General features: G+C 48.9%; 1 protein-coding gene across 2 annotated transcripts in view; it reads left to right on the forward strand.

Annotated features, from left to right (window-relative positions):
• The window catches only part of COL27A1 (collagen type XXVII alpha 1 chain), a 160,065-nt gene that overhangs the window by 69,172 nt on the left and 64,896 nt on the right, over window positions 1–25,997 (forward strand). For both annotated transcript variants that reach the window (XM_027809525.2, XM_027809526.2), the window contains 11 exons: window positions 612–656; window positions 4,261–4,314; window positions 4,690–4,734; window positions 12,514–12,567; window positions 13,285–13,338; window positions 13,493–13,546; window positions 15,609–15,662; window positions 15,971–16,024; window positions 17,932–17,976; window positions 19,304–19,357; window positions 20,759–20,803. In XM_027809525.2, the coding sequence (XP_027665326.1) occupies window positions 612–656; window positions 4,261–4,314; window positions 4,690–4,734; window positions 12,514–12,567; window positions 13,285–13,338; window positions 13,493–13,546; window positions 15,609–15,662; window positions 15,971–16,024; window positions 17,932–17,976; window positions 19,304–19,357; window positions 20,759–20,803 (558 nt within the window). The remainder of the gene's footprint in view (window positions 1–611; window positions 657–4,260; window positions 4,315–4,689; window positions 4,735–12,513; window positions 12,568–13,284; window positions 13,339–13,492; window positions 13,547–15,608; window positions 15,663–15,970; window positions 16,025–17,931; window positions 17,977–19,303; window positions 19,358–20,758; window positions 20,804–25,997) is intronic.

Genomic DNA, 25,997 nt, shown 5'->3' on the forward strand with positions numbered 1-25,997 from the left:
CACCCCAAACCAGCTGTTAGATACAGGAGGAGCAGCCTCAGAGCATCCCATGTGCCAAACACGCTCCAGGGCCCATCAGCCAGCACCAGAAGCTGGCATACCCTCTCCCCAAGTTATCCAGTTTAATTTCCATCCAAGTACTCCTTTTCTTATGAGTTTTATTGTTCCTTAACCGTTCCCCAAAAACCTCACCTTTCCCATGGCTAAGCAGCTTCCCTCTCCTTCCCACCTTGGCTTTGCTGCCCCATGCCCGCTCCCCACGCTGGTCCCTCTCCCTGCCTACACCTTCCCCCCACCTGGGGCAGGCTCCCACCCGCTGCCCTGCCTGCACGGTGAAATGCGGCTTTTATCCAGCCCGCTGCGGGGAGGGGAGCTCAGCCCTGCGAGGAGCTGCAGACCAACAAGCAGCCCTGTGTCTGGGGATGTGCTGCGAGCAGGCTCGCTGAGGTGGAAGCTCTCCATCGCTTTGGCTGGGGAAGGGGCTGGAGGGGGGACGGAAGGGGGAGGGATGATACTTTCCCTTCCCTCGAGCTCCTGAAACACTGAGCTGCCTTTCAGCCTCTGTTTGTCTACAAACTGTCCTGACCATGTCGGTTTGTCTTTCCTTTTAGGGAGAATTGGGAGCCCCAGGTCCTCCTGGAGTCCTTGGACTCATTGTAAGTACAAAAAACAAATGGAGATCTGGCTTCTCGGGGCTTTAACCCTTCCAGCCGGCATAACTACGCATAGATTTTCTTCTTCCCGTGGCAGGGCAGCGAACAGGGTGGCTGTTTGCATGGGGGGGAGTGACGTCTGGGGGGAAAGGAGGCTGCCTGGTGGACTGGGAGGTGGAGGAGGGCAAACCCTTGCTAAGCAGAAGGAAACAGATTAAAGGTTTGCTGTTAGTGCCCTTATTCCTAGATAACATACCCTTTTGATAACATTTACCAGGGTATTTCTTCAAAGGCGCAATATTCATTCCACACCAGGGACTGTTGTCTTTTAAAAGGCGAGTCCCTGTAAGCAGTAATCTCAGGAACATACAGTTCCTGCTCACTGGAGAGGCCATGGGTAGGAACCGTCTGTCCTCTGGGTATACAGGAATTTTATGTGCACTCTCATCATCCCATCACTAATCCAGGTAATTATGTACACAGCCAAATTCCACCCTTCGTTGCACGCTTCCCCAGCAGAAGATAAATGGCTGTAAAGATGGGTGGCAACTCATCCTCTGGCAGCTGTGCTGGGGGTTAGTGAATGCCCAGCTGAACATATTATGGTTTATTTTTAGGTCTCAGTACTTGTTTCAGGTTATTTCCTTCCACTCACAAGAAGTGGTAGGCTCTGTTAGTATGACAGTATTCTTTCAAAAGTATTCCTCCTCGGCTGTGATGATCCATGAAAACCTGACTTGCAATGAATGGTTAAAAACCTTCTCCTTTTGCCTTTCCATAGCTTAAATTGCAGGATTTCCATCAGCCGACATGGAAACCCCAATTGCCCTAGACGTTGCACAAACATAGAACAAAGAAATCCAGAAATCAATCACAAATAAACCCAGAAATCTTAGAGTCCATGAAGGAAAAGCAGAGAATATGGTGGAACAAGTATGCCTGTCTTGCGGGTGGGAAGCTGGGGCACAGGTGGATTAAGGCTTCAGAAAGTTTTTCGCGGAGCCAGGATTAGGTCTGCGTTTCCCCTTGTTAGCAGAGCTGAAAGCAGCTTCTTCAGCTGCAGCAGCAGAAAGGATGTGCTCTCGGCAAAGAGCTGTAAGGGGAAGGTTGCTGTTTAAAAGGACACGACTGGAGGTATTGTCCGAATTGCATCACATTTCTCCTAGTGTTTGGAAAGATTTATCTTAACCTGGTTGTTGTTATCTCACAGATACTTGTTAGAAAGTGAAAGGTCAAACACTGTAAATGTGATTAAGATCCTTCCAGAGATGATGGAGCCAGGAGGCTGCTTGTCCTGCTGTCCTCGCTGGCCCAGCCAGTGCCATGCTGTGATGTGCTTGGGGCAGATCACAGGGCCAGGAGGGACAGGTTTAGCCTGGAGCTGATCTGAAATGAGGAGAGGCAGCGTGTGGTTTCTAACCTGTCTTTGTGATCGCGATGTTTTTGCTCCACATTGGCTCCAGCTACCCAAATGACACCAAATTCTTTGTGAGGTACAACTAAACTGGTTTGGTTTTTCCCTGACTGGCCCCAAGATCTAGCATTGCATGTCCTAGACCAGGATTCAGCTCCATCACCAGATACCTGGAATCTGTTACCTTTTCTGTCTTGACCTTTTGTGTTGGTCTCTTACTGACATCCCAGGTTGTAATGCTTTTGCTGGAAAAGGGCAAAACCAGCAGTTCTTATTTTGCTGCTAAGCCTGGTCTGTCTTAAACTTTGAATATTATTTCTCTCTGCCCATCCATGGGAAGAAATAATCATGCCTGTTGTGAGCCTCTTCCTAGCTTTATTTCTAAGGCAGAAAGTCGTTCCCTTGCAGCTGTTTTTTCAGGAATCACTTGCTGCAGCAGTAGCAATCAGCTGCTGTCTTCCCCTGTTGGGCTGCTGGTACCACCCAGAGCTGATAAAAATGTCAATCTGTGATTCAGGTCAGACTGAGTCAGATCATTTGTCCCAGGGTAATATGCTACTCCTGAATTCAGGATGCTGAAGCATCTCTAGTGGGACTGATCTGAGAGTGACCTCTCCCATCCTGAGGAGAAGGGAGCGCATCCATCCTCCATTCTCTCCGTAGGGCAGCACCAGGCTCCTTCCCCGGGATGCGCAGCACCGGGCTCGCGCTGCGGGGCACGGAGAAGGCGGACGGGCGCCTGCTGCGGGCTGGCCCTCCTTCACTCGCTTCCTTCCCTCCCCACTCCAGCGGTCCCCAGGCACCAGCCGCGTTCCCAGCTGCTGCCTCGCACACTGCAGGTGTTTGCGTTTACTGTTTAAGAGAGGCTGAAGAGCAGAATTAGATGTAACTAAAGCCTCTTGCTCTCCTAATTAACTGTGTGGGCAAAGCTTTAAGTAAACGTGTTTCTACAAGAAGCCTTTATTCTGGGAGGTATGAAAAGGGCGTCTGTTCAGGCGGCCAGAGCCCAGCGTGGCTGCGGGCCCAGCAGTGCTGACCAGAGGAGCGCTCCTTCAGCTGAGCCCTCCCTGTTTGTTCACAGGTGGCAGGCGAGGCTGGTGCACTCCGTCACTGCTCTCCTCACGGGCAGAAGGCAGTCAGAGCGTGCCCATGCCAGCCACTGAAGGCTGCTTTTGTGCCTGTGCAGGCAGGTCCCGGCAACCGCCGTGAGCTCCTGTGTCCACCGGTGCTGCAGGTCCCCGTACAAGCCCTGGGGCACGATGCCATGCTGACTTCTCCCTGTGGAACAGGGGCCACGCTGATGAGACACCTCTGCCCTTACCTCCTCCCCATATCGCTTTTAGACATCAGAGCTTGGCAGTGACCCACGTTTCTTGGCTATTGCTTTTTTTGCTGTTTGGGTCTGTCCTCTTTTTAACACACCCTCAGACTCCCTCCAGAGAACTTGGGAATACTGCGGTAGTTTCTTTCTGATAACACAGATAACTTCACCAAGAGTAAACAAACTCCAGGATTGTCCAGCCAAAAATTTTAATTTTTCAAGTAGTGGAAGATGTAAATTAATTGATTCAAAAGTTAGGAAGAACATGAGAAAAAATTCTTGGATCCTACCACAGTGGCAGACTTCAAGGTGGTTTCTTAATTAATTTTCCACTATTTTGCCATTAATTTACCAGCCTAAATTCCTTATCTAATTTTTTAAGTGGATCCAGGAGCTCAGGCTCCTGGTTTTGGAGTCTGACCATGCTGCCCGACACCCGTATTGCCTGTGGGCAGGAGCGGGATGCTCACGTTCTCCAGGCACCGGGCACTCTCTGCCCGGCGGCCGTGCTCAGGCACAGGAGCAGCAGCGCAGGGCGCTGGGTGAGCCGATCCCGGGGACAGCTCACATCTCCAGTGGTTACTGGTGGGGCACTTTGGGATCTCTCTGTGGCAAGAGCAGGGTGTGAATAGGAGCTGCCCTTCCTCCCTCACATGCCTGCGAGGCAAAAAGCCCTGTGCTGCTTTTGCTTAGAGGTTGTCTACACATTAGAAGTCTCTCAACTTGTGCCAGGATGCTGCTTCTGCTGCTGTCAGTGGTGCAATTCCTCAGGGATACCAAGAGACCAGATAGGAGAATGGAATTTCACACCACATACAGCTGTCTGTTGGGTTTGCACCTAATGACGTCAGTAATTTTCTTTCTCTTACTAGGGTGACATGGGCTCTGTTGGACCGATAGGCTATCCAGGACCAAAAGGCTTAAAGGTGAGTGATGAGCTGTGTCAGCTCTTGTCCCTTCATGGCAGGGCTGAAGATTTTTCTGTCCTTCCTTCGGGTAATGATAACTGTCCCGAGAGAAAGGATGGGTAGCAGCAGTGCTTGCCCATTGACCCAGGCACAGGACTGGCGAACACAACATCCCACTGGTGGTCTGCAGTAGGTCTAAGTGAATGGAGAATCCCAGGGGCATTTTCCCTGCAAACCTCCAGGCCATGAAGGGTGTTGAAATAAGGTGTGATGGAGCACGCTTTGGGAGCAGTCTGGCTCTGAGCCACCAGCTCCATCAGGGACATCGATGCCATAGACCTGAGCAAGTCTTCACGGTGGCTCAGTCTCACTCTGAACTTTCTTTTGTTTCAGGGGCTGATGGGAAACCCTGGAGAACATGGACTGAAAGGTGATAAGGTGATCGGAATACTCCCTTATTGCACTGTGTTTTAATTTTGCATGTGAAATCCCCTTTCTAGCTTCTCTTTCTTATTCAGCACCATGGTACTGGTTCCACTCTGGCTGTCTCTTTGCCCCCACCCTCCCTCTTTCTTGGCACTCCAGTTTTGATTTTTCTTTCCTTTACGATATCTGCCTCATCCCCCTTTTCATGGAGTTCTAGTATAGACCAGTTATGCTCAGATCCTCTTTGGAGCTTCTGTCCCCCACTGATGATGACAGTAACTGTAAAGTTATCTGGTGTTTCACTGGTCTTTTATGGTTTTATATTGGTTACATGATGGGATGGGGAGGGGAGGACAAGGATGAGGACATGACAACACTGACAGTGAGTTTGCATTAATGCATCTGGGGGAAACACATGATGTGACAAAGCAGCACAGCTCATGGATCAAGCAAACCAGCTGGATGCCCAGGAAAAGCTGTTCCATGTTAGGTACCTCTGCTCCTGTTCAGAGGCTCACCTCGGTTCAGCTTCTTGCTGAGAGGAAATTGCCTTGTGCCAAACTGATACAAATTACTTTAGAAAAAGAAAAAAGGAGAAGGGCATTGATTGCGATGATTTAGTGCTGCTGGCACAAAGACATGCAGCTTGAGCTAAATCAGCATGAAGCTGTGTGTGTAAATGTCTTACTGTCATGAGGACCATCATCCTACAGATACTCGACTCTAGGGTTTATTTAGTCTAAAAGAGTGGGAGGTGCAGTCATTTATTGTTGGCTCTGGTTGCTCAGGAGGGCAATGGAAAATGACCATTAAGTGTATTTTCCTCCTCCTGTCTGATGTTTTAATCTTTTGTTAGATGTGTGCTTTTAAAGAATGATTTAGCAGCCCAGAACTGCACATGGGGGAAGCAGTGTTCAAGCCAGTTGATTCCACTCTCCTGATACTGTAGCAGCACCTTGCCAGGGCTCCTGTGTCTGCAGTTTCCCTTCCCCCCCTCCGTACCACCTTTTCACTTTGGCAGAGAGGAAGGACAGGGCAAGAGAAGGACCTTTTCTTTAGGACAAGCTTAAGACATTGTAGCTGGTTTCTTGACTCAACACCTGTTCCTAGAGCCCATAGGCTCTTCTGTCTGCTCCCTGGAGTAAGTGGTTGAATATCTTAAAAATTGCCAATATTTAAATCATTGTTTAGCAAAATAAACCTTCCTGGACATTACAGTCTCCATCACTTCACACATACTGCTCTGTTCATCCTCAGCGTTTCTCCAGCCACTGCTTTCATATTAACCAAATGGTTTGCAGCTCTTCCTAGAGTTATCCTTAAAATACTCCCAAGTGCAGAATTATCCATCCTCCCCCAATAATTCCATGCTCAGTCTTGCAGCTTCTCTCCTGAGGTGCAGGAAACCTTCCCTCTCCCTCCCCAGCTACCTCTCCCACGGCATTTTCCCTGGACAAGGCAGATTTCCTTCCTGGCTTTCATTGCAGCCCTCCCCTAATCCAAGACTGACAAACCGTCCCTCCTACTCAAGCCTTCTCTGTCCCTATCAGTTGACTTTAGTTCAAATATCCTGTGTGCTATCAGACACTCAGATCAGACTGATGATGATTTCAGAGTCAGAGAGAGCTTCCAAACAGCTTGCGTGTATCCTTTCCGGAGCCCAGCAGCCAGAGGGCTGGGAGACGGAAGGCAGGAGGATATCAGACCCACCCAGGCGCTGCTGGCCACAAGTCCCAGCCGCTCGGGTGAAGGCACGCAGCTCTGGCATTGCAGTTTCTAGCCAAAGCATCCCAGTTTGCTACACTTCTTTGCATGAGTATAGACAAAGTTCATCAGCTCTCCTTACATTTGGGAGAGAATTTGGCCTGAAATAGCATTGTGGTTTTATCAGTTATTTGGTTTTCTGACTTGTTGGTCTTGCTGTTCAGCTCGTCGGCCCTGCTTATAATACATCCCTTCTCCAACTGATCAAAAGGCTGTTGTGTTCATTTACTCGCTGCCACATTTCTTTAGTGAAGGGCACCTTTAAGCCTTTTTATTTTCTCTCACTCCAACTGGAGCATCATGAGAAAAATGCTCATCCCTTCTTGCAGCTTGTTTACATTTGTGTTTTAATTTATGTTCTGGTACCATGAGGAAATTAAGTGATATCTGGTCTTGCTGCTTTTGCTCAGTTTGTAGCAAGGGAAAAACTCGGCCTTAAAAGAGCTTGTGGTCTAAATGCATGTGCGGTAAAAGGAAAGGACATTTATGCCCTTCATGTCATCTGAGTGCTCCTGAGTTGCAGAAGTGAGCGAGGAGGAGGTGGCTGGAGGTGGGGAGTACCCCGGCCTCTTGGACCCTCTTCTTGCCAGGACCATCTTTTGTCTTGCCATTTACCTTGTTTCAATGAAAATGTTTCCTATTGCAGCCTTTATTAAGAAACCACATCATAAATCTTTCTTTGCCCCTCTTGGTTTTGGCCACATGCTTTTCAATTGAAGCTGATCTTAGAAATCTCTGACTTAAGGAAATCCCACATATAGGAAAGAAGAGCCAGGATCTCTGTGTTCACTTAGTGCCTGGCTGGGCTTGGGTCACAGGGAGGACCCTGCCTAATGCAGAGGGATTGACTTGTGCTGGAGGCTTCCTTCTGTACTCTCTCTCCAGTCCTGTCACTGTTAGTTTCTGCTGCTATTTCTATTTTCAGGCTGTGGCATCTTATTTGAAGGCTTTGTCTGGTTGCCTACTATTCTTTTCCTCTCCATTAGATTTTGACTTCATTATAACCCTCCATCCTCTTCTTCAAACAAAATTGCCTTACTGCTATGACCAGAGGAAACATAAGCAGCTGCCCTGAATCTTGTATTTACTCTCTGTCTGTCAGTTTGAAAGTTTGCCTCTTGCCATTTTTGAAACAATTCCAGACCGCGGTTGTATGCAAACTGCCTCTGCAGAGATCCTTATTCATGGCTTGGTCACCTCCCAAGTAACAGAGTTCCCCTCTCTGCTGGATGTTGAAGATGCAAGTACAAGGCTGAACTTAGCTAAATAGTTGGGGGTGACAGTCCAGCCAGCCTGCAGAAACCTTCTCCCTGCACATCTGTGTCCATCCCACTGTACCACTCTATGAGCATATAAGGCCCCTGAGTTTCCTTCAAAGAGCAAATTATTTCAGAGTTCCAAGCTGGTGCTGCTTTCCTGCGGTGCATTCAGCAGGAGTGCTGCAGGAGGAGGAAGGGCTGGCAGCGTCCCGTGCAGAGCCGATGCGCAGCCCGTTCAGCAGAAAGCAGTGCTAGAGTCCAGGAGCCCTGTTTACACCCTTGAAGACGCATGATTTTTCGCAGGGCTTGAATTGCCATTAGCCAACTGTGCAAGCATCTTTCCTGAGACTGTAAGTGGGTGCCTCAAATGCCTCTGAAAGACCCGAGCCATATGCTAAGCGTGGTGAATGCATGAGATGAATGAATCCAGGTACTAACGAGCAGACACGATGCCCAGGCTCAGCCAACAGTAGCTGTCAGCCTTACTAAACGTGCCAATTCCGGCAGCAAATCAACCCCTTACACCAGAGAGTCCCAGCCTACAGAAAGCTAAATCTTGTACGAAGATTCTCTGGAAAGCAGTTTCTGATAAGCCCATTTAGAAATCGAGGCTTTTCCCAAAGGAATGTGAGGGATTATTGCAGTAGTGCTGTTCTCTCCCATTACAAGGCTGGGGGGGGGACACATAAATGTACTGGCTCTCCCCGCTTCTCCACTGTGGCTTTCAGAAAGCTGTTAAACATAGAGTTAAACTTCATGTTTGGGGGGCAGGGGAGGTGGGGGGAGAAAAGAAAAAAGAGAAGCCCTAGGCACTTGGCAGCATCTGAAATGCTGGGTCAGCAGGGGCGGAGAGCAGCAAACCTCACTGCTCCGTGCTGACAGTAATCAGTAACCTTTTGTAATTAGTAATTCACTAACGCAGCAGATGAGAGCAGCCTTGGGGGCCTCACACCTTCCATCTGCTGCCACTCACGGACCAGCTCAGGTCTGAGGGGGAACAGGGATTTCCAGAGTCCCCCGCCTCCTCCCTGGCAGGGGATGGGCTTTTTCCTCACGCTGTAGTTCTGCAGAACTTGGCCTCTTCTGCATGCCTGCATGTTGCTGCCCATGCTGAGCCCCAGCGCTGCTCCCCTGGGACCCCGCAGGGCTGCGGGAGCTGCCGTAGGTGCCGGTGCACAGGGTGCCTGGAGCACAGCCCACGCCTGGCCGCCCCGCCACTCCAGGGTGCCACTCACGGTGCCTGTCTGAGGGTGCGCTGATGAATATTTGGTTAGATGTCTGCAGTTCCCTGTGAAATCCACCTCTCCTGGTCACATCCAAGCATGTGGCCTTGTACAGGTTTGTCTTTTTGTAGCTGAGGAACACCCCCCTCTCTCAGCAGCGGTCAGGCCAAATGCTGGCGAAGCCTAGGCATGATGACTGGGGGCTGGGCGGCAGGCACGTGGTGACTGAGGCTGCCACCTCGGTCAAGCCGGGAGAAGGTCCTCACGGCAACGCTGCATGTTTCAGAAACGCTGCTACCATTCCCCTTTGCCGTGGCAGGAGGAGAAACCTACCTCAACACTGAGAGGGTTTTCCTCTTCCACGAGAGGGTGTTTCTCACTGCTTTTTGGACTTTGTTTCCTATGTTGCATTGCTCACTATTCCACACAGCGCAGCTTGTTAATCCCAAATGCACGCATCATATGGTGGAGCCCAGGCATGAACTAGAATAAGGGGCAATGTCCCACTTCTCCTGCAGAAATCACATCTTTGTAGCTAGCAGCTAGAGCAGCAAGTACAGAGCACGCCGATGCTAGCCAATCCCTTCAGCATGACCCATCAAAACTTGGTACCGCAGAATTTAATGATGTTTTTCACAGCTTCACTTTTCCCACAAAATGAATCATCCTTTTATTTCCCTTTATATGTTTTCATGGAGGCAAAGATAGGTGGCAGAGAGTGTTCCATCTGCTCTTACAATGAGAAGTGGAATTACTGGATAACCCTGAAATAAAGAGTGGTCTTGAGAAGGCTACATGATGTGATGAGTGCAGAGGAAAGGTGGAGGAAGGGGAGGAAATCCTAGCTACTTGTTCACATAAAGGAGTTTTATGAATCCGAACATCTGTAACTAGTGAAGGACACGGCTCAGTAGTTTTGCTGTGTTGGCCCCCCTTGTATTGCTAAGCAGAAAGTCTCGGGAAAAGAGATTTCCAATTGAGAGCAAAATGAGGCTTTTGCACAGTGACCCCCCTGCATCCTATGGACAGCAAACACACCTCTTGCAAATCCGTCACTTCCCTCGCAGCCCCGTGGTGCCGTGTGCCGTTAAGAAGGGCCTCAGGGTCTCTGAAACTGCATTTCTTTTTATAGGTGAAACATGAAACATAGGCAATATCCCATGGGCAGAGCCTGTTTGTAATTTCAGATTGTGCATTCCTCCTCCTCCCCACGAGCAAAGTCCTTGCAGCCCCTTTTCATCATCTCAGCGCTGGGTTTTTTTAATAATAATAAACGCGCTGGACCTCTTTCCTCCTTGTTTTTTCCTTCACATTAAAGGCTCACAGCCTGAGATTTACTGTGCTCAAGGCGGGTCAGAGGGGATGCCCTAGTCCTCAGTTCTGGTTTAAGATATTAATGGCCATTGCAGATGGATCATTCATGCCGTGACATTTTGCTGTGCTATTGCAATAGCATGTGACCATCTAGCGTGGAGCCCAGCTACAGCTGAGAGATGTGTTTTGTCTTTCCTTCTTACCCTCTCTAATGCCCGTTTCTCAGAGTTGTTTGAAAACTTTTCTCTGTCATGCCGTTGCTATCCCGCTTTGCTTAAAGTTTAGTGATAAAGGTTTGTTCCTGCCTTTTGCTATGCTCAGGAAAATCTTATAGTAGTCATTTCTTAATGTCCAAGTATTTCTTTCAAAACAGTATTTCAGTGTCCACTTGTACTGTCAGGGTAGAAAACTGCTTAAAAAAAATAATCTTTTTTTTTAACCCTCAACATAGGTGATAAAGACAAGGAGTTTTCAGAGCAAACCTCTCGCTTTCAAAAAAAACTGTTTTCCTGCTGTCTTCTGGCAGGAGCCAGAATTAGAATAGATTTCAGCATTTTAAGCTGTGGACTAGACAAAATAAGTAGAAAATTCAGAGAAGATGAGAGAAGTGTGGCAGTGGCTGGAAACGAGCTGGTCATACAGTAGTTGTTTTGCAATCTCTGTTCTATCTAATACTTGGGGTTCATCCGAACCGAAGCTGTGTAAATAGCTGATTGGTTCCATTTGTTTGCATTGCCAAAAAAAAAAAAAAAAAGATGGAAAATAGTTTGAAGCAAAATGTTGGTTATTTGACTAAAATTAAAATATTTTAGGTTAAAAACCAAGTGAGTAAAATTAATTCAATGTTTTTAAGAGCAACATTTCAATTTTGCTATATAAAAGACTTGTTTTGAAGATGGTTCAGTGAAATGTTCCGGGAACATTTACCAAAACATTTAAGGAAATTTAGCATGAATCCATTAAATGTTTCCATCATTGAATCTGCATAGTTCTTAATTATTTTTCTTCTGAAATAGTTGTCTCCAAAAAGTCTTTCCCAACTCAAGCCTTAACCATCCACAATTTCATTATCCCCTGCATGTCACTGAAGTAGCCAGAATTATTTCAGCTCTCTGATAACCAGTGGGTGGCTTTTGCTGGGGTAGAAGCAGGCTTCCTCTGTCAGCTCCGTGCAGCCTTTGGCTCTGTTGCAGGAATCCGTATGTCTTCCATGTGGACTGTGTTTAAACATATAGCTCTCTGCTCTTGTATGGCTTGTTCCCTTCCTAGGAGGCCAAGTTTGGAGGCGTGTGCTTCGCATGGGACAGAGTTCCTCTAACAGTTATTTCTGTTGAGTCTTGTCATTGTACCAAGTTTCTACAGTCATTCCTCCTTTGACTTCCCAAGTAGAATTTCCCTTTCTCTACCCCCTCATTGACTCATTCTTTAAGTAAATTGCTAAATAAATGAGGGTGGAAGGGCCATCAGGGGGTCATCTGGTCCAACAGCCTGCTAACAGCCAGGCTAAGAGGCAGTGGAAGGTAGCCCACCGCTCCTCAGAAAACCTTCAGGGATCCTTATTTCCTACTCGGGGAGTCAGAATCGGCTACCACGGTCCGAAGAGGAGAAGGAAAGATAGGTCCGTTGGGAAATAACTGTCAGTGGTGGTGTGCTCAAAGATGGGATCCCCGTCCCAGTGAACACCAGCCCACCCCTCCCAGGGAATCAGCCTAGATATTGGCAGCAAGCTGGTACTAAAGCATTACTAGAAGTACTCTTGTTTTCTTATGGAAGAGGATTGATCTTTGATGCCAGCACTAGGATATGTTCACATAAAACCCCGAGTATTTTTTTCTTTTCTATAGAGCCTTATGAGAGGAAAAGGTCTGTTCATTGAAACCTAAACTAGCTCTTCTGTTCAGCTGATATTTGACGCTTCACCACCTTCACGGTTGCTGTTAGCCAGAAGAACATGGTCTCTCTTCTTGCAGCTTCTATAGAAACACAATGCTTGGGAATTCACATTTTTGTCTCTCCTGCAGTTTCATTTCTCACTTTAGAATCAGTGTTGGCAAATACATTTTTCGTTCGGGATTGTTGTTACAGTTAATATGATCTACGGTTTGCCAGCAGTTCAGGTTTGAATGGGGGTAGCAATGAGACTTTTGCTGTACAACGCACCGTCTAGCATCTGCCTGGGCATTTTGGCCAATGCTGTTGCCTATTTTAACTCTCTGGTGATGTGTATCCAGGGTGATCAGGGAGGAGCAGGTGTTCCAGGAGATATCGGCTTCCAAGGAGACAAGGTAATTGTTTTTCTTTCCTACAGTTCCGCCCCCCCCCCCCCTTATGTAGTAGTATGTGTGGCCACCAGCTTTCTCAGCTCATCTTAAACCACAAGGAGCTGGAACTAGCTGCAACCTGCTCTCAGGTTCCCCTGCTCGGGTAGCTCTCATCTGGGGTCGGCTGTATCTTTCTAAAGATGTAGATTTTGTGGTTACTCCTAATAAAAGCAGTTCTGCTGGGGGCTTTCTATAAAAGGGGCCACATCTTCATGCAGAAATTGGAAGTGATGGGGTGGGCTTGATGGGGATGGGTGTGAACGTGGGTGGTCCAGCTGCTGCAGACTCAGAGATTTTCTCTGCTCAGTGCAGCAACTTAAACCCTGACCCAGTAAAGCACTGAACGCCGTGCATAACTTCCAAGCAAATTACTTCTCCCCTGTGACTACAATATGATACTGACCTCAGCAGACTACCACAGTACTGAGCACTGCACTGGGGCCGACATGGCGCTGAGCCGTAACTGACTGCAGCAGCCCCTGTGTTCTTCGGGGCTAAATTCAGCCCCAGCTTTAGCAGAAACACCTCCCTGATGTTGGTGCCGTTAGTCCCAGCTCCCTGGCGGGCTGATCTCAGCCTTTAGAAGGTGCTCCTTGCTCTGCTGCGGAGGAGCTGGAGCCTGCGCAATTGGTATGTTTTGATGCTTCATTGTGTTTTCTGAAAAAAATGTGTCTCTCTCAGGGCAGCCAGGGTTTGCCTGGGGTCCCTGGGGCACGAGGGAAAGCAGGCCCCCTGGTAAGTAACCAAGCATCCTCTGCTTCCTAATCTCCCTTTCTAAAGGTTCAGCGCCCAGCTGGGAGGGCAGCTTGGCAGGGGTGTGCTGTTCTGATCAGGAAAGCAGTAGCCAGGAGCCAGCTCACTTTTCTCCATGTTCTTCCGATTTCTGCAGGGAAAAGTCGGTGACAAAGGTCCAGTTGGGTTTCCAGGACCACCTGGCCCTGAGGTATGTCCCACCCCTTCCTTCTCACATCTTTCCTTTCCTTGGTAACTTCTGCAGTATCCTTTCTTCCACAAACCCACGTGATACCACCTCTCTCCCATCTTGTTTTGCCTCTGCAGCAGTAGTTACTGGATGTCTGCAGCTTGCCACCCCACTGAGAATCAGCTGGCTGAGCAGCACCCGTGTGCCATTTGAGAGGCTGTTAGAGATGCCAATCTCCTTTCCCACTGGAGGCTTTTAGCTCCCGAGCTCTGCACAGGCAGCCCCACACAGGGTTTTGATTAGGAAGCACATGTATATAGCTGTTGTGAATTCACATGGAAAGCAAGAGCCAAACACCGCCTCCCATGTGGGCACCCAGCCTGACAGAGGGAGGGGACAGCTGCCACCGCTGCTGCTCACCATGACACCTGAGCTCTGATACATCTACCAGCCCCAAAGCGGTGTGTTCTGGGGTCAGAGCCTTTGCTAATGACAGGCAGATGGATTGTTTTAGGACTAGGTCCCACCAGGCCTCCAGAAATGCCGAGACGGAAAGAGCTTTGCTGTGCTGTGGGATTTACTGTTAATTAATGAATTGAGGTCCACTTTTGTTCAAACTGGGAGACAGGGCAAGCTGTCCATCTTGTACCTTCTGACCACCTGTGCTCAGATTTCCTGATCTCCAGCTACTTTTCCAAGCCTTTTTTTTTCCAATCTTCCCGTGCAAATCCTATATGTAACAGCATGTTCTGCTGTTGTTCAGAAAGGTCGGTCCCCAAAGATTGTCTTTAACCTGGCAAACAGCATGTCACAACCTATCACCTCCCCCCATCTTGCCTTTTTTTCTTTTTTAACACCTTGGCAGACACTCACTGCAAAGCAGAGCATCCTATCATTTTGTGGAGGGAAGATCTCAAGCCCGGGAAAGCAAACAAAGCTTCCAAAAGATGTGAGAGAAGCTGGTGATGCACTGGAATAGAGTCCCAGACGGTGTTCCAGCCACCGGCTATCTCTGTCAACACTGGTGTTTCTACTCACTGTGGTGTTCTCTGGCCCTTTTTGTTCTTCAGCAGCTTTTGTGGGGGCAGCACATTCATTTCTTGAATCTTGCATCTCACTTTCCACCCACCCTCTATTCAGGCTAGGGCTTCTCTTCCTTGCTAGGGTATGACATACATGAGTGGTGACAAGGTAAGGAGGATCAAGATGAGCTCATGACCCATCCTACATCTCATGGTTTCCTGGCTTTTCCTTCCACATCTTATCATAGACATCATGGAGGGTTTTTTTTTCAGTTTTTCCCCCACAAAATACCATTTGAAGTAGAAAAAGACTTACTGCCCTTACCAAAAAAATTGTCACAGTGATACATTAAATGCAGGGTCATCATCCCCCAGCGCGTTGCCATTTCTCTCCTTCGTATCCAACCAGACAACATCTGTAAGATGCTTGAGAGCCACTTCCAGCACAACTGATGGTCTGTTTTCCCTTCATCAGTGCTCTGGTATTTTGCTGGCTCTGGAAGGGCTCTTGGTCGAGTGCTGCCACTTAGCAATCGTTCCTCTTTGTTGCTGTTGGAAGTGAGCACAGACTCCTTTGTTTCCTCAGCGAAGGGCTGGTGGGTGGAAAGGAGTCGCTGCCTGGCTGAAGGCAGCAGCTAACGAGCATGTCAGCACCTTTCCTAATTCCTCGCCCGCTCCCCTTCGTCGCTGAGGCGTGCAGTGCAGTTTGCTTCTTGGAGCCAGTAAGATTATGCGCTGACTCATAAAGATTAATTAAAACCCAAATTGCTGTTTTTAGCTGTGTGATGACAGGGAGGCCCTCACAGCAATAACTCTTGCAAGAAGATGGACCTAAAGGGAGCTGCTGGGAAAGGCTGCTCTCGAATCAAGCCCATAGCGCTGCTCCCGTTGTCCTGTTTCGTTCCCTCTGGAAGATGTGCAGTGGCCCACGCGCGGACACTGCCGGCACCTAACAGATGTCTCAGCCCTCAGCCTTGAATTAAAACCCTGGTGGAGGGTCTCCTCTGAAGCTGGCTGCAGGGGTCCACCTCCGCACCCTCACTGTCTCTCGTTTTCTTCAGGGCTTCCCGGGTGACATTGGCCCCCCAGGAGAAAACGGTCCCGAAGGCCTGAAGGTGAGCGGAGTAGAGACTGCAGCTCTGTGTGGGGTGGGAAGCAGCCAGGGAAAACAAAGTAGTGGGAAGGGGGGAGAGAGAAAGCCCTGGAGATTCCTAAAGATTGTCCTGGCCAGCGCTTCAACTTGGTCTGTTTGGCTTGAGGTCCCTCCAAGTGCAGGGTTTTCTTTTTTTCATTATTTTTTTTCTGTAACAAAATTGACATTGGATGATTTCCTGTAGCTGTGAAAGAGACTTTCTCTTTTTAATTGCCCTTCTGAGCTTACGTTTCTGTTTTGTGAGTGTCTTTTCCTTTGGCTTTTTCTCAGGGAAAGCCAGGAGCACGAGGTTTACCTGGGCCGAGAGGACTGCCTGGACAAGAGGTGAGTGTCTTCAGACTAAGAGCAGATTGGGTCTAAAGAATAATGTTGAGTTTTGAAGATTAATACGTGCTGAAATGGTGCCTGTGACTTGAAATCCCCCCGTCCCTCTGCATGTGGAAGCAGAGGCTTATATTCAGTGATCAGAGACCCATGGAAGAGCTTCCCCAAACTGCAGTCCTGCCATCTTGGCTTGCGGTCACTGCGGCACCTGCTGATCCTGACCTCTGCACCGCTTTGTGTTTAAAGCCTGTTCCCCTGCACCCCAAGTGGGCGTCAGCGCCCTGTTCCCTGCACACCCCCTCGCCCAGGCAATCCTGACCTGGCTTTTGCTTCCCGCTCCTTGTAAATGCGTTTTCTTCCAGCCGTGAGCCCTGCAGACCCCACTCGCTTGCACGAGCAATGTCCTTTCGTACTGCAGAGTCTGTGAATTGAACGCTGCTCTGCAGAGTCACCTGCGCCAGCACCTTGGAGCTCGCGGCTTGCCCTTACCGCTTCACCTGCACACGTGAAGCCTCATTCCACCCGCAGTTACTGAGCAGGGCAGTTGTCATTGAGCTCATTGTCCGGGTGCTGTGAGCGCGGCAGCGGCAGCAGCAGCAGAGGCGGCCCCAGTGCGCTCCTTTACCCCACTGGGACTCCAGTGACTTCAGCGCAGTTTTGTCTCATTTACTCCGGCGTAAGCTGTTTGTCCAGAGTCGTGAGACATTTTGCAAATAATACTTGTTGCACGCGTGGGCAGGAGCTTGTTCTAATAGCACTAATAATCTAACTTTTTCTGGGAACTCTTTTGCTTGGTCTCTAAATGGGATTAATGCAAATCAGCTCATTTATTTGCACTGAAATTGGGGGGGGGGGTCGGGGGGGGAGAGAAATATTCTAGGCAATTTACAAAGGGAATCGAAGCCTTGCATTCCAGATTCAGGCAGGCATGACCAAGCTGCCTTCAATTTGCTCTAGTTAGTGAGTGTAAAAGTAAGACTGAAGACATGGACATGGAGTTTGACGTAGCTGCGCTGAAGGACTTTGAAGGCGCAGCAGACCACACCACCACCTCTGCCTATCCAAGGTTGAGACTGTGGGTTACCTCTCCTTTAGAAATGTAGCATATGGGGGTGGGGGGATGGGGGGGAGTTGCCTGAGCCTGCTGAGCTGGGCTCCTGACTTCCAGTCCCATCTTCAGCCCGCCAGCTCGTGCCACTTCATTACCACGGCTGACCACCTAAATGAGAACAGCCAGAACTGTGGCTGCCAAGGGCGCTTTTAATTTCTCTCTTGGCAGTTGGTTTTAGACACTTGAGATAATTTTTGTGAGGCTTAATTGAAGGTCTCCTAGAAACTGTAGTTCTCATCCTATCACATTAGGATTTGGTGCAGAGCCAAGGGAGAGGACCGAATCCAATTGCTGTGTGAGATTTTGAGATAGCTCCATCCTGCAGCATGTGTAGTCCCATTTGAAAGCAAAAGGGAAACCTTCATACAGTTGCCAAATGGTTCTGTGGGAAATTTTGCAACACCCTTTTTGTGGGGCAAAAAAAAGAAAGAAAAAGAGTAGAGCGCCCTACAGCATTCGTATCCTTGCCAAATCAAATGAAGCAGAGTCATGTGAGCGTGTCCACAGTACCCTATGGGCCAAATCCACCCCACGATAAGCCAAATCAACTGGTGTAGGCTTTGGTCAATTTTTTTTTTTTTTTTTTTTTTTTTGTGAGATGAGGAAGGGAGATGAGAAACCTGAGATGCTGAGCTCCCAGCTCTAAGATTCTAAAGGACTCTGTTGTTAAAAGTGACAGCTGAGTACACAGCCTGTGTTTAACTGCTGCTCATGCTGCAGACCTTTCATTCTTGCTGCTGGGTGGGTGCAAATTGTGTCACTACTTTCCTTTTATTTTAACTTCTTTTCACCTCAGGGAGATGAAGGACCCTTAGGACCACCAGGAGTCCCTGGTCCAGAGGTAGGTTTCAGTCGGTTACTCAGTTACTACCAGCTCTGACCTTGCAATGGAATTGTAGTTAAACTAGCATAAAGCTTCAAGCCTCTTGGTTTGGGGACTGATGTGCCCTTCCAAGAAATATTGTCTTGTCCAGGGCTTGGTCCAGCTGCTTGGTCCAGGATGGCTGAAAGTCAAGGAAGTATCTTGCACAGGGCATTGAGTGGGACTCTAATTTTGTAGCCTGCTTAAAGTCTTCAAACCTTGAAAAGCCCTCTAACATTTAAATAGTTCATCCTCAGGATAAAGCATGTTGACTGGAAACCCTCTCTGTAACCAGCCCTGGTGTTTCTTCCTTGATTTACGGTGCTTTTCAATGAGTAGAGGGAAAAGCAAGAAAAAGGACCAGACAGTGAGAGAGAGTCCTTTTTGACCTCTAAGTCACTCTGAACACAGTGATGTATCACAGAAACAAAGTTAGAAGAAGCAAAAAGTTTATTACCATAAATGCGAGCTTGCCAGATCAGGCTTTGGTAATGGTTGTGTACATAATTGTCATCTCAGGTTAATAAAATATCTTGAAAATTGGTAAGTGTGCTGGAACTTCTCGGTGGATCAGGAAATAAATGTTTTCTCTTGAATTTTCTCCACTGTTCTGGTAGACACGTTCATTCCTTTCCAGAGCAGCATGTGGGACAGCACCATAAGTGTTCTAGCCAAAGGGAAGGCTCAACATGAACCTTTTGGTCTGCAGGGGTTTTTCTGCTTTTCAGAGCTGTAGCTGTGAATGCTAGCCTGGCTTCCCCCCACTGTAGGGACAGTTCGGCTCCCAAATCCTCTCTGGATGCTGGGATGGAGCCCATAAGAAGCTTACATGGCCAAGTCCCTGCCAGCGCTAGGGAAGTACCATCTTTGAATGCTCAGGCTGCTGATGTCCTTGTTGGCATTCCTACAAGAAAATTGCTGCAAGTGGGGTAAATCAGCTGAATGCAGCACGTGATAAACCGAAGGGTAGCCACGACGCCCTTGATATGGTTGGTCATAGTCCAGGCGTTACGTTTCGGAGGCAATGTTTAAGTAATGGAATTGAGCTGGAGGGTCAGAAACGGGCTGGACCTTGGAGTAACTGTCTGGGCATGTTCCCTGTGGAGCAAAACTGGTGCTGCTTGAGGCACAGCACTTTCCTCTTGCTGTCTTGCCTTGGCCTCGGTAAGGGCTGCTACATCTCCAGCGCCCTGAATTCACAGGAGGCGTTTGGTTGTAAGCTGCACCACACAGGTTCACAGACACGCTGCTGTGACCAGGGGCAGCTGCAAGCTTTTTCTCTTTATTGTTTTTCCATGTATTTCAGGGTCGATCTGGCCAGAAGGGATTTCCGGGAAGACCTGGTCCCAATGGTCCAAAGGTGAGGAAGGAGTTCACTCATGATCAGAGAGGCAGCGGGTGGAAGGGAGGAAAGAAAGAAGGCAAATGGCTTTTCTCTCTCAACTTTACCGCGCTTCGAGCCTGGGGTATTCATTCCAGAGAGGACAAGGGGACCTGAGAAGTTTCTCTTTTTCTCTGAATTTTGGGGTCTTAGCTTCTGTTTGGTGTCTTCAGCAAAAAGAACGATGGTGCATTTTTTTTTAAGCCATGTGCTTTATTATAAACAAGTGTGTTCCTCTGATATTAACCAACTCCCCTCTCCATCATCTCATCTTATTTTCCATTGCTTCTCCACGGTTTTGTTCTAAAACAATGCACATCATTCCTATCTTTGCTGCCTAATTAGCAGCTGGAGCCATCCCAAGGCAGTTCGCTCCACAAACCCACACTCAAAAGGAAAGAGAAAACCCAACAAAAACAACCTCTTCAAACAATAAATAGCAAAAATGTGGCCTGGCAGCACATCTGGAGTATCTGCCTACTGAGAAAATACAGCTGCCATCACCCGCAGACAATACTGGTTAGCAGGGAGCAGCCACTGGATGGCCCATCCAGGGGTGCTCCGCTGGCCTCCGAGCACTGCCGCGGCTGCCCTCATCCCTGGTGGGTCTGAAATTCTCCTCTTCACCCCTCATGTTTCTTACTCTCTGAACTTCTCTCATCCTGCACTGTGATTTATCTTACGTAGGGTTTTTTCTGTGTTTTTCATCCGGATGCTCCACGTGATAGTAACATGATTATGTTTGATATTTTGCAAGAGCAGAACCAGGATGCAGCATTGCCTGGGAATATTTGGGTTGTCTTTCCCACTAGCAGGTGAATTTTCTTGGATCCTTTCTCCTCTGTCATTCAGGAACTACACCTCCCCATGGTGTCTGCACTCTTGCTTTCCTCAAATCCTTTGGTTGATCGGGGTCCTTCCCTACTCTTCCCTGCTGCTGCTGTGTTTTTGTCGTCATCTATTTTACATAGTCTTTCAGGTTGAAGTGTTATGGGTCAGAAACACCCTGCTTCAGGAACATCCCTCTTGAGTGCTCGTGCCTTTTCAAACATGGGGATAAAGCAACCAGGACTGGGCTATGCCACAGGGAAGCAGACAGCTTAGATTTCAGTATCTGAGTTTGGTTTTGTGGGGGTTATTTTACCACAGCAGGACCAGCTGCTTTTGGGGCATTTCAATCCAGAGCAGCAAGGTTTTGCTCCGTCTTTATCAGCCGTGTTTCTTGCCTTGGGTTATCGTTCGAGTCACAGCTGTTTTTGTCAGGTGGTGTTTCTTGCAGATTTTCCACACTCACGGCAGCAGCCCAGATCACGGGCTGCCGGGAGGGTCTGGCTGCCAGCCCCAGGTAACCCGTGTGCCTTGTCTCTCCTTGTCCTGCAGGGTGAGCCAGGAAACCGTGGCCGACCAGGGAAAGTTGGTGAGCAGGTAAACTTCCTTTTCCTTCCCTGTTTGACAATCTCCGACGTACGGTGTCTCCTAGCTGACCAGAGTGCAGGCAGAGGACAGGGGCCAGGGGCTTTTTGCCACCCCAAACCTGTCCATAGCCCTGGTGCTACAGCTGGGGTGCTCTTAGTCTGGCTGAAGCTCTCTGTGAACACACGGGCTGTGACCATGGTGTCTGATTTAACCTGGAGGTGTTTCCATAGGCAGAGTGCTCTGTTACAGCCACAGTTCAAGCAGATGTGCTGTCAGGGACAGCAGCAGTGTGGCACGTGCAGCCAGATGTGCTCCTCAAGGAGGCACAGCCATGGTCAGGAAAAAGATTGTGGATTTCTGTATACTCCTCTTACCCCTAAAAGGGCAATTTCCAGACTTTGCCTAGGTGTGTTTTAAGGGTAGATTCCTCTGCTTTGGGTGCTGTGCTGCTTTGACTCCCACTGGATTTTTTGGGAGCAGAGGAGATAGCCGCTGAAGAAACCAGACCCTGGGGAAGAGAGGGACTGAGCTGCATTTTGTTGTACCGCAAGAGAACATTCTGCTGGGGTAGCAGGGGACATGTATCATTCCTGTAGGCTTCAGGGGAACCACAGGCATCAAGGAAAAAGAAACAATTGTTCCCATGTCTCTGTGATCGAAACCAACCTACTTGTCCACCACCAACCCTGAAATTGCAGCCACGGAGCCTCCAACATGTTCCATGTATTGCTCCATGACCACACCAAGCTGGCTGCAGCAGCTGGCCCTGGCAAAAAGGGTGTTGCTTCTCAGCACAGCTGCCCTTACCAACACCTTCCCTGCCGGATCGTTAACGAGTTTGGTTTGGTTTGGTTTGATTTAGCTCATCAGCCTCTTGGGCTCTTCTTTTGCCATATGCAGCGATTGAAGACCACTGCTCCCATGGGTTTCTGACCAAACGACCAAAAAACCAAGGTGGATCCCCTTCAGTACCAGCACTCTGATGAGCCTTGGTATATAACAAGGGTAGTTATTTGTATTTGGAAATTAGTCATTTCTATATTACGGTTAATAATTTACTCCATGAAGAGCAACAACTGAATAAGCAAAGTTGTTCCACACATCTGAGTTCTAGTTGCAGCTTTATCAAATTCTGCACAATGTCAGGCAACATCTTCCAGTGCTCTGTGCCTCAGTTTCCCCTTCTGTGGAAGGCATGAGGCAGCTCTGAACAGCGCTTAGTACAATGTCTCCTATTCTCAGGTGGCACCTATGGGCGCTGTTGTATATACAGTTAAAAATGAATGTTTGAAGAGCTTTGAGATCCTTAACAAGATTTATCCTTGAAGGACAAAACATCATTAGGATTATTATTCTTTAACATCCCTCAGGACTAACCTTGGATGAAAACTGTAGGCACTGTTCACCAAAAAGAAAACACAGCTGGCCTCCGCTGACACTGAAACCAACCCAGCGGTATGAAAGCTGCCTGTATTAGTCAATTAGTCTCTGTCTAGAAATATCACCCAGAAAGAATTTCCGTTTCCATACCAGTCAAGTCATTAGAACAAAAATGTTGCACCAGGTTAGTGAGAAATCACCTCCTTTCCCGTCACACCTTTGCTGAACGATGCTGGAGTGTTGGGGTTTCATCCCTCCCTCCACCTAAGCCTCAGCGTGGGATTTTGGGGCTGGGCTGGTTTTTTGCAGAGCTCTGAGAGGTTGCGCTCCCCAGGTTGCTTGGCACTAGGAGACCCCCTCGCCTCACCACTGGTTTTTCTTGTGGAAGCCTTGATGTTCTCTGTTCCCTGCGCATGTAGGAGTGGTCAGACCTTTCAGACTTGCTGCTCTGCCCTCCATATGGGCTCCCTCTGGGCAGAAACCCTCAGCGTAGCAGCATGAGGAAAGATCAGCCGTCCACGTCCATCTCATTGGATCTCACTTCCCTTTCTCTGGGACAGCTCATTAGGCAAATGTGGGAGTTTCTGTGAGGTTTCCAGTGACACTTGAGCTCTCATTGGAAAAGCCACAAATTTAAGCCACAGGGTAGTCCCTGGTGTGTTGGTTTTTATGTTCCAAGGACACTGACTCAGGAAGTTCATTCATAAGGTGCTTGATGTCTTCACATGCTGGAAGGATTTCAGCTGCTGGGCTCCCCTGTACCCTGGAAATGTGTGATTTAACCCTTCCTTGCCAGTAGATGGAGGCAGGAGAGTATGAAGAAGAATACGGGACCTCTGCTCCAGGCCACCAGCCTTCCTGTTCCAGAGCTGGGAATGCAGAGCAGAGAATTGACTGAAATGTCCACCTTGGAGGTCAGACAGCCCTGCGGGAGAAGCAACACCCTGCAGCAAATGGGACAGCAAACTGAGGAAGGGTGACACAAGCCCAGAGACACACACCCCCCGCACTAGAGACTGAAACTATCAATGGAGTGTTCCAGCTGAAAGAGGCCATGGTTGACCTACATCCTTAACAGGAATGAGGAGGTCCTGTCATAGCAGGAGCAGCCTTTTGAATCCCTCCTCCCGTACAAGAAGTGACAGCCCTGCTCACTCACGTGGCCATGCCAGGGTCACCATGCACCCATTGCACCGTGCTGGGCAGGCAGGCACTCCACGGCCCCCTGGGGGTCTCTCTCCCTGCGAGGGAAAAGCATATTGTCCCAATAGCAGATTTTATTCTAAAATAATTTGGCAAAGGAAACCAGCGGCATCAGTTGTCACCTTAATGTGTTTTCCTTGCAGTTCTTTTACAAAGGAGGGCTGGGCTGTAGCGGCATTTTGCCGGTGGGGTCTGACCTGCAGAGATACGGATTGACTTGACCAAGGTCAGACGGGTCACCGAGACCCAAGCAGGGAATTGCACCGGCGTTCCCCACGTCTTAGAGCAGTGCCTTTCCCAATGCACTTGCCTTCCCCTCCGGAGCGTCTTTCTGAGCTGCAGCCCCCTCGTTCAGGGATTTACGGGCACTGTAGCGCATGGAGCCTCTTTGATCGGACCCGGTGTTTCTCCCCTCGCCCCCCAACACACGGTGGGACCCCCACGCAGCTGCAGGGTACAGCTGAGCCCGGTGCACAGGGGGTTAAACCGCATGGCTTTTCTTTGCGGGTCAGAGCGTCCTCCCTTAAACTGTGATATTTACTGTTTTACTTTCCCTTTCTTTCATCTGAATGGGAGAATTGTACATTTACTCCCTCCCGTCCTTTGTCCCTGGTTTGTTTTGTTTTGAGTTCTAGCGAACCAGTAAAACAGAAAGGCCATGATCGGTTCCTGCTGGGAGCAACTGGCGGTCCCGTCCCTGGGAGACCCTGCTCACGCTGGGCTCGCCTTTCGGTTGTTTCTCTCAAATGGGCTATGATTTATGCAAGGCTTCATTGCTGACTTGCTCTCTGTTGATGCAGCCAAGAGGGGGGGCTTAATTATGACAGGGCTGGACAATAAATGGGGAAAGCCAGACAGGAGTTAGGAATTACAACCCACCAGTCCCCCCCCCTTTCCTTCCCCCCAAGCCCCCAGCAACTTTTTAACAATCTCCATCCCTTTTCCACCATGCCCTTGGCTGAGGAATACAGCAGACTGAATCATGAGCGACATGCTGAACTCCCCATCTAATATAAATGTTTTACATTCTTTCCTGTATACTGTGGGCCTTTATCTGGGCAGCCACCGCTGCTGGGACTTCACGTGCATCATTACACACATTGCCTGGAGTCGCGTTTGATGCAAGGCTTCTTTTCAGCCCTGGGAACCTGGGAAAAATATGTTACGCCGCAGCCATTTTAGCGTAATGGCCACGATTCAGGTCTGCTTTGATTTAATGTTTGCCACTGGTGGCTTTTCTGGTTCTTAAAACCTAAATCTTTTGCTGCTTGTGTTCCCTTTAGTGTTGATCCCATTTTGGTCGGTGAAGAATATCGTTACCCAATCTCCCTCAGTTGTTTCATATACTCCCAATAATTTATCAAGATTTATTTTGCCTAGACATATCTCTCTCGATTTGTGTCTGCTTGCAGACACAGCAGCATTCGTTAATGTAGCCCAGAGCAGGCAGTATTGGCTGCAAGCACTACAGAGCTACTGTGCTGGAAGCCTGGCCACGTCACAGGGTCCCTGCTGTGCTGCCTCGCTTCGGTCCGTACCCAGCCACGGACGCTCCCCTCGCCGGGTACGCGGGTACTGCCACCCATCTGCCAGGCACCTGCGGGCTGGCAGGGCAGCACAATCAACGTGCCTCACTTGGTGACCCAGATTCCTTAGGGAGTTTTTAGGGTGGTAGCTGCTGTGGGGGGCGGGAAGGTTGGCCTTCAAGCCTGAGTCTGGATATGTGATGTCCCTCAGAGATGTTTTTGAAACAGTCTTGTTCTCCACTGTAACATTTGCTTGCAAGAGCAGGGATCTCTCTTCTGCAGGGACTGACCTAAGTAACCCAGAAATATCTTAAAGAGAGCATCTTCCCTGGGGGGGAGAGAGTTTTGCAGCTTTTCTGAGAAATTCTAAATTAAGGAACATATTTATTTTTTCTTGCTTTATTATCTTATTTTTGCCTAGCAGTGTGTTTTCCTGTTTCATCTCATTGCTTTGCCATTTTCTCTCTGCCTTAACGTTTGCTTTCTTCGTGGCCTTGGGCTACTGGAAAACTTCAGTAACTGGATGCAGTTATCAGCTATGCTTCTGCACTTGTGTCTAATTGAAGAGATAATTGATTCAGCCGCCTTCAGCAATGCCACCCAGTGGCAACCTTGAGCGTGCAGATATTGCAAATTTGCCTGCTCTCCCTTTGGCTCCTGCAGGGCAGCCTGCTCGGAGTCCAGCACCGCTTTGCCCCCACGTGTGTGCGCCGTGTCCGTGCTGCCTGGCCACAGCAGCACACTTGTGCACTGGGACTACTTCAGCTGCAGCAAAGCCCATTTCAGTGCTGGTATCAGAAGGGTTGGTGACATCAAGTCCCAGGTGGGGTGGTAGAGATTTCCTGGTGGTCGCTGTCTTCCTGTGGTTGATCGGTATTCCCATCACGGCGCAGTGGTGTGCCGGTTTCCTGGGACATCATCTCTGGATGGATTTCTAACGCAAGCATTTCACTCCATGCTCTGACATACCCACTGAGCTCTTTGCCTTCTCTCATGAGTCTTTTCAAACACTTTTCACCTGGGTGTTGCTCCCATACCAGAGTGTGACACGGGCTGCTCTGAGCAGAGAGTGTGTGGCTGCTCCCTGCAAGAGG

Source organism: Falco cherrug, chromosome 9, assembly GCF_023634085.1.
Source record: "Falco cherrug isolate bFalChe1 chromosome 9, bFalChe1.pri, whole genome shotgun sequence".
NCBI lineage: Eukaryota > Metazoa > Chordata > Aves > Falconiformes > Falconidae > Falco > Falco cherrug.